The sequence below is a fragment of the Monodon monoceros genome, unplaced genomic scaffold, assembly GCF_005190385.1.
Source record: "Monodon monoceros isolate NGI ecotype Baffin Bay Population unplaced genomic scaffold, NGI_Narwhal_1 Super_Scaffold_18, whole genome shotgun sequence".
In the NCBI taxonomy this organism is placed as follows: Eukaryota; Metazoa; Chordata; class Mammalia; order Artiodactyla; family Monodontidae; genus Monodon; species Monodon monoceros.
In genome coordinates this window covers 156,940,598-156,948,831 of record NW_021703774.1, presented here as the reverse complement: position 1 = coordinate 156,948,831, position 8,234 = coordinate 156,940,598, and the positions used below count along the sequence as shown (strand labels likewise).

The window sequence follows — 8,234 nt, the reverse complement described above, 5'->3', positions numbered from 1 at the left end:
CCCCCCCCCCCCCCCCCCCCCCCCCCTCCCCCTCCCCTCCCCCTCCCTCTTCCTGCAGCAGCCTCTGGAAAAGGATATGCTTCCTGGTCAGGGCCTGCAGCAGCCCCTCCACTTTGGTCCGGAATTTCATGATGGACTCGCAGGCACACAGGTCTTCCTCTGGGGTGGACAGAAAGTAGGGAAAGAGAAAGAGGATGGTGAGCGGTTGCCTGCCAGAAAGGCGGGTGGTCACTGCCCAGGGCCAGGACTAGGGTGTCTTGGGGGAGTGTGGGGCCTAGGAGATGCGAGAAGGCAGAGAGACATGTGAAATTCTTAAGACAGAGCTCCTAGGAATGATGGAGGGGGGACGACCCCTGAATGTCTTCCTGCTCCCTCAAAGCCCTGGTAAAGAACTCCAATATTAGCTTCCCCACGCTGGTCACCTACTATGCAAAGGACACTGTCATCAGGGACCTCTAGGTCATCATGGTGACTCCTCACCCCGATTCTTTGGGGTTGAAGTCATTAACCCCACTTTACAAATGAAGAACTTGAGAAGGGAAACAACTTGCCCGATGGCCAACATCTAGTTAGTGTCAACAAACATGCAAACCCAGGCGTGTCTGGCTCTGGAATCCATACTCTTTACCACTGGGAACCAGCTGGCAAGGTCACCGGGGAGGATCAGGGGAGGAAGCACGGTTCAAATCCTGGCTCCTCCAGTTTTTAAGTGGTTCCACCCCTCTGACCTTGGTTTTCCTGTCTGTAAAATGGAGATAACAATATTCCTACCAAATAGGATTAAATGATTCATATTTGGAGTGCACTGAGAAGAGTGCCACATGTGTAAGAGCATTCAATATACAGTTGCTGGTTGTTAAAGTCTGACTGGCCAGCCTTCCTCCTGATTCTGCCAACTCATGATGCCACCCCAGCTCCCGTCTTCCCCACCCACATCCAGTCCAGGACGGTTATACACACACACACACACACACACACACACACACCCCTCCCAGAGCCCCACCTGCTCCTCCCATCAACACAATTTCTGGCCTCACTCACCCACGCAGATCTTCTTCTGCAACTTCTTGCCAATCTGGTTGATGGTCTTGAAGTCAGCCGTGTAGAAATAGTGCTCTGCCACAGGCTCCGAGGCAATTTCCCTCAGCTCATCCTCCACAGCGTTGCCCACACCCACAGCAAACATCTTAAAGCCTGCCAAGAGGAACAAGATGAGTAGCAGTGGCCATGGGGACAGGCAGCCATAGCTGAGCCTCCCAGGGAATCCCCAGGCAATCAATAGCAGACACCTCCTGGTGGCAGATGCTGGAATTGCAGGTACAATGATTGAGGAAATCAACATCTGCTGAGCTTCTACCATATATCAGACTTGTACTGACTGTACTGGGAACTTTGCAATCTCACGTAACCCTCATAACCATCCATCTGGTGGTTATTATTATTCTCATTTAATAGGTGATAAAACTCAGGCTTGTCCCAAAGTGGGGTTGCCTGCCAACAGTTGGTATGTTCTTGGGAACATTCAACTATAAAAGTTCCAAGCCTCACCTACCAAAGGACCATCAAGCCAGCCACTTACTTTTCTGGGACCTCAGTTTTCTCATTAGTATAAAAAAGAGCTGGACAAACCAATCCCTCCTCATTCACACTGAATCTGGGTTTAGGGCACTCATCAGAACAGACATAAGATAAACTATAGTTGAGTTGTTCCATGTGTACCCCTGGCCACTGGTGGTGTTCAGGGTTCAGACAGCACCTACCAAGGTCCTTGGCTTTCTTGGCAGCATCATTAATGTAGTCCTGGCTCCGACCATCAGTGAAGACTATGCCCACCTTCTGGGCACCAGGCCTGGCCCCGCTGGACACACTGAAGGAATTGTCGACGAGGTACTTGAGGGCAGCCCCGGTCATGGTGCCCTTCTCCATGTAGGACATGTTCCGCACAGCTGCCTTGATGTCCTTCTTGGTGTGGAAGCGGCCCAGCGGGAACTCCTGGCGCACAGAGCTTGAGTACTGTACCAGCCCCACTTGGGCCAGCTTGTCCGACACATCCAGCGTGTCCACAATCTGGTTGATGAACTTCTTCACCAGCTCAAAGTTCTCTGGCCGCACACTCTTGGATCCATCAATTAGGAAAACCAGGTCAGTAGCCGAACTGCCACCTCCACCGCTGCAGCCTGTGGGGGGGGGGGGCAGGATAGGAAGGCAGGGGAGTGATGCTCAAGTTCATAGTCATTCATCACAGCCACTGGCTGGGTACGCACCACACCCAAGATCTGTACGGAGGATCATCCCATTTGGTCCTCAAAACTTCCTCTGTGAAGCCTAAGTTCCTGGCCCCCACGTTACAGCATTGAAACCCGAAGCTCTAAAAGCTGTTAAATCACACAGCTCAGAAGTAGTGGCACCAAGATGTGAACTCAAGACTATGTAACTCCTTCCACCATATTAAACCTACCACCCACTGTGACAGAAGGAGGGACAGTAGTGAGAAGAGAACTTCTGCTGACGCCAAACTCTAGAAGGCATCTATTACAGATTGGTCCAGAGGCCAAGTACAGAGAGGCTCAGGTGGGCTTCCTGGGGAGGGGCCAAGGCCCCGTCCCCTGCCCGCCACCTTCCCCAGGCTTGCCTGTGTCCGGCCCACTGACCATTGCAGGTCTTGCCATCACTGTTCAGGGTGAAGCCCTCACGGCAGGCGCAGGTGTAGGAGCCCGGGGAGCTGAGGCACACCTGCTCGCAGTCATGGTCGCCTGTGGCGCACAGGTCTGACACCACTGTGGGGACAAGAGGAGACTCAGAATCTCATGGTCACAGGGCCTCGGACATCTTGGCAAGGATGGACCCTCAACACGCTCAGGGAAGCTGAGGCCCCCGACTGGATGGGGTCCCAGACCCTCATCCCAGGGCCAGAATCACTGCAGCAGTGCTGACATCCCCGGAGAAGGTGATATTGCGGATAATAAGCTAAAACTTCCCGCTAAAAATGTAGAGGCCAAAGAGGCGGGGCCTTTAATCCCCTTTGTTCACTTTTGTATTCCAAGTGTCTAGAACAACACATGCAGCAGTGAACGCAGCACAAAGAAGATGCTCAACGAATACTTATTAGATACCACGTATTGAGCATTGTACTGTGCATGGAATTCTCACAGTCAGATTCATGCTCTTCCTAGGCCCGCCCCGTGCCAAAGACCCACCTCTCCTCTGCAAAAGACTCTGAACTTTCTCCTGCCCAATGCCCAGGCCCCTCAGACCCTTCCACATCACAGAAGACTCTGGCACCCCAATACCCCACACCCCCCACACCCCCACACCCCCTCTACCCCCCGCTCCCCCCCCACGCACACACACTCCCCCCCCCCCCCACCCCTGTCCAAATAGCACAGGTTTTTTCAGGCCCTCCCCTTACTGGCTTCTGGCCCCTCCTTGGTCCCTGCCAGTACTCTACCACGAAAAGGACTTCTTTTTGGTATCGCATTTCCCCAACCCCCTTAACCCCAGGCAGGGGACAGCCCCCAGATCAGGCGGCTCTGAGTCCTGGCCCCGCCCCCGAGGTTGGCTCTGTCTCAGTCCCTGCCCCCGTATAGGGCACCTCCAGTCCAGGCCCCGCCCCCACGCTGCCGCTCTAAGCCACGTCCCTTTTCTGGCCCCGCCCAGACACCGGTACCCACACACACACACACACCTCACTCCCCCAGCACCCTCCCAGCCTGGTCCATCCCCCGCCCCACGCACAGCAGAAGGCCTCCTGGAACTTCTTGGACAACTTCTCGATGACGCTGTAGCTCTCCACGTAGTCCACGTGCTCGTCCTGAGGCTCGCTGGCGATCTGCTGCAGCGTGGCCTTGTCCACACGGCCTACGCCGATGGCGAACAGCTCGATGCCACTGGCCCGGGCCCGCGCAGACACGTCCCGCACGCTGTCCTGGGGCCTCCCGTCCGTCACCACGATGACCACCTGCGATACACACGCGGGGCGTGTGTGAGGACCCGGCCTCCCTCCCCGCGCTGGGTGGGCCGCTTGGCCCTCCAGTAAACCCTTAGGATGGTTGACATAAGAGGAGGTTGACCCAGAAGGGCGGAGTGGCTAGCCCAGGTCACACAGCTAGTCGGCAGCAGGTGGATCTGGCCCCCCACCAACACCAGGGTTTGGGCCTAGGGAAAAGAACCTGGATAGCGGAGGAGGCAACAGGTTTTCTCTGACTGAGAGACGTGGCTGAGCTGTTCTCTCATCTGACTGTGGGCTCTGGGTGTCTCCTCCCTCGGGCATGACCGCCTGAGGGCAGAGCCTCGTCTCCCCTGTCAAACGAGGGCCTCTGACAGCCGGGCCCAACCTGCGCTCAATACCGTACAGTTCTACCCTTTGGCCACCAGAGGGAGGCAGAGGCTACGGAATGGCAGTTTTTCCTCCGGTCTGGACATTTTCTCCCGTATGCCCTGGGAAGGAGGCTGTTCCCACATTGATGCCCAAGGAATGAAGGAAGATGCTGCCTTTTCTCCCTCCATTCCTCAAGATACTACCTGCCCTTTCCTAAGAGGAAAACACTCTTCCCCTCCCACAAGGCACCTGTGTGCCGTACCCCAGAAAGGGCAACAGGAGGGGACCCTGGTGCTGAGCCTGGCCCTCATCACCCCCTGCCGGAGCCTGCCCTGAAGTTGGGTCCTTGCAGCTCTGCTGGAGTCTGAGACTCGGCATCCAGCCCCCTTAGCTGCTTTTCTCCTTCTGACCTGGGTCTGCTTCTGATTCCTGAGTCCCCACCCCTGGCCCAGATGCCCAACCCCTAGGATTGGGTCTTGGTGATCTGACAGGCCTGGGTTAGAAATGCAGCTCCATGAGGCACAGCTTACCTTCCTGAGCCCCTGTTCTTTCATCTGGATAAAGGGGGTGTAGTGAGGCCCACATGAGACGATTCATGGTAAGAAGCCCGGAAGGAGCAGCATTATTTTTAATGTCATTACTCTGGGGCCCCTGGGGAGCAGCCTTGCACAATCTCTTCCCCTCCAGAGGCCTAGGCTCCTGGCACTGAAAACCTAGCTCTTCACTGTCACCTGCTGCCATGTTCCCGTGAGTCCCCACCTTGCTGATGTCCGGTGAGCTGGGGCGACCGCCCTCAGCATCGCTTAAGGCCTTAGTGATGGCGAACTGGATGGCCAGGCCCGTCATGGTGCCTGTGGACAGCGGCTGGATGCGGCGCACGGCCTGCAGCAGCATGGCCTTGGAACCGTGGGCCCGCAGCGGGAACTCCTGCTTCACGGAGCTGGCGTAGTTGACCACGCCCACGCGGGTGGCATTGGGCCCCACGTCCAGTGACTCGATGACCTGGGACAGGAACACCTTCACCTTCTCAAACTCCACTGGCCGCACGCTGCGTGAGCTGTCGATGACGAACACCAGGTCTATGGGCCGGGTCCGGCAGAGGTGCCCTGGGAGGCAGCAAAGGTCAGGAGGATGGACCAGAGACACTCAAGACAAAGGAGCAGCGCACCAGCAGCTACTTAGGTCTGGACGTGAGGCCTCAGGCAGAGTAGACCAGACATGAACCAGGCTGGCTGGGTCCTATCATCAGCGTGGGGACACTGGAGCAAGCAACTTGCCAGAGGTTGCTCAGCCCGTGGGAAAGACAGAGGCTCAAATGGCGCCCTCACCTCTCTGAGCCTCAGTTTCCTTTCTGTACAATGAGCAGGTGGTCCCTTCCTTACAGGATCCTTTGAGGACAAGCAAAAAGGCACGTAGGGTGCCAGCACAGGGCTGGCATGCAGGGTGTTCAGGGGGCAGCAAAGGAGAAGACAGCCTTCAGGTTTCAGCCCACAGTGGCTACCGCCAACAAGGGGCAGCTCTTTCCCCTGGCTGGGCAGGAGGGCCCTGAGGGTGGGCCCTCGGGCGGGCGCGGCCTTGAAGGCCAACGCAGCACCTGTCAACATGGCCTCTTTCATCTGAGCATTAAAGCAAATCAGCAAAGAGGACCCAGTTTGCGTCGATCTGGCAGCTGGTGTCCAAGAGCGGGTAAAAAGGCAGGAGCTCCCACTGGCCACCTTGGCAGCCTGACCAAGTGGGCCCCCAAGACACACCCCCAAGGAGCGATGTCTTCCCAGACAGCCTGGGAGGCAGCGCCATGTTCTGGGTGGTACACAGAGCCCGAGTGAGGTAGACAGGGGTCCGAAGCCCAGCTCAGCCACTCTGTGGCCCTGGGCAGATCATTGCACCTTTGAAGCTTCACTTTTCTCATCTGTCTGGAGGGAAGAATAGGCCTAATGCCTGATGTTATCACCGGCCTGGACCTGCAGCCTGGTGGGACTTAGTACAAAGGCCAGCCCCCTCCGTCCCACACTGAGTCTGAGCTGCTCCCAAACAGGGATGCAGGAAGAAGAATCAGGAAAGGCAAGGTGTGCGGGACTGTCCCAGCCCCCAGCCACAGTGCCCTAGGCCCGGGCATCAGAGGTCCTCCAGGGACCTCAGAAATCACCTTGCAGCTGGCTCCCCAGTCTCCACTAGCTGAGGCTACAAATGGGTAAACTGAGGACCAGAGAGGGTGAAGGAACTGGCAGTGGATCAGGAGCCCAGGGGCTGAGGCTTTCTCGCTCTGTGGTCTTAGACGGGTCCTCTCCTCTCTGGCCTCTTTTTCCCCATCTGTACAGGAGGAGTTGGGCATTCTAGGATTCTGTGTCCAAGGCTGAAACTCAGAGGGGTACAGCCCATGGGGAGGCCAATCGGGAATCTGCTGGAAGGGCTGGTGGAAGGGGGAACCCCTTCTTGGCCACCCCCACGTCTGCACTTATTGGAGAGCCGTGAGCTCAGCCCTGGGCCTGGTGCAGCCCCAGATGTCAGCAGGCTCTCTGGGTAGCGTCTGCCCTTGGTGACGCAGAAGACCGAGGGCCCTGCAGTTTGTGTGGTCCCTGAGGACAGCCTGGGAGCTGCAAAGCCCAGAGAGAGGCTCAGAGAACCCCACTCATGTCCCTGGAAAGAACAGACAGGGTCACCCTGCCCTAGCCCTTGCGACTGTCACCATCTCTGTCTGCTCCTGGGTCAGCCTGCAGGCCACCCCTGCCTCCCTGCCCCTCTCCCCATCCTGGATCCCACTTAGCCTCTGTCTCGGTGCCCGGTGTCCCCCACCTCACATGGGCCCGCTCACCTCTGGACAGGGGCGCAAGGCCAGGTACACGAGGGACCTGCAGCAGCAGCAGGCCGCAGAGCACGAGGCAGGGGCCACAGAGTACCCTCATGGTTCTGGCAGTGCAGGCAGTATCGGCACAGTGGTGGGGACCAGTGGGGGCCAGGTCTTATCAAGCTCGCTGTCTGCCCAGACGGCCCCCCACTGACGTGGGGCGGCCCCCTTCAGGGGGCGGGGCCGGGCTGAATGGAGGTGTGTGTGCCAGGGAGGGAGGGAGCCGCCCGGCCTGGGCTCCGGAGGCCCCTCTGACCACAAGGGCTCCTTTGCCTGCAGGAGCTGCAGCTGGAATCCAGGAAATCTCAGGTGGGTGGAGGGTGGCTCCTCCAGGGCCCAGAGCCTGCGCTGGCCCGAAGCTGCCACTCCAAGCCCAGGGAGACCTGAGTCCAGCGGCCTCGCTCCCCAGCCCTGCCCGCACCCTCATCCCGCAGCCACGCTTTTCTCGCCCCCATACCGTTCCAACCCCAGTCTCCCCGTCGGCCTCCGCTGCCTCTCCACACACGCCCTGCTCTCCAGCCGCGCCTGGATTCTGAGCTCTCCTCAAGCCTTTGTATACGCAGGACCATCTACCCATAATGCCCTTTCCTCCCGAACACTCTCTGCCTAACCATCTTCAAGGTCATATCGGGGCGAACATGTACCCGAGCCCCTAGTATGTGGGGGGCAGTAGGGAAGGTGGTTGAAAGCTCAGACTTAGGAGCCAAGTGACCTGGGTTGGCTTTGTACTGCCTGTGTGACTGTAGGCAGGTTACTTTACCTCTCTGTGCCTCAGATTCCTCATCTGGAAACGCCGGGAGGGGTTGATTGGAAGAGCAGACTTATGTGAACCATCTCACTGAATTCTTTTGATAGCCCTGTGAGGCAACCGGTATTATTACTCCCACTTCCCAGGTGAGGAACTGAAAAACAGTTTTGAAGTAACTTGTCTAAAGTGCAGCTCCGTGTCAGTGCCAGGAAAGGGCCCCAAACCAGTATTCTCAGCCACCCTGCTTGCACAGGTAAAGCTTAATGGAGGGGCCTTCTCCACGCCCACCTCTCCCCTGGCTCCCCTGGGGTTAGGACCCCCTC

The 8,234-nt window shown here is 57.7% G+C and overlaps 1 protein-coding gene across 1 annotated transcript in view; it reads right to left on the bottom strand.

Moving 5' to 3' along the window:
• MATN1 (matrilin 1) overlaps positions 1–7,264 on the bottom strand; it is a 7,994-nt gene extending 730 nt beyond the window's left edge. The window contains exons 1-7 of the mRNA XM_029229961.1: positions 7,131–7,264; positions 5,078–5,424; positions 3,736–3,958; positions 2,652–2,777; positions 1,761–2,177; positions 1,042–1,194; positions 79–159 (exon numbers count right to left, since the gene is read on the bottom strand). Of these exons, the coding sequence (XP_029085794.1) occupies positions 79–159; positions 1,042–1,194; positions 1,761–2,177; positions 2,652–2,777; positions 3,736–3,958; positions 5,078–5,424; positions 7,131–7,221 (1,438 nt within the window). The 5' untranslated portion in view covers positions 7,222–7,264. The remainder of the gene's footprint in view (positions 1–78; positions 160–1,041; positions 1,195–1,760; positions 2,178–2,651; positions 2,778–3,735; positions 3,959–5,077; positions 5,425–7,130) is intronic.
• Between the last annotated feature and the right edge of the window lie 970 nt (positions 7,265–8,234).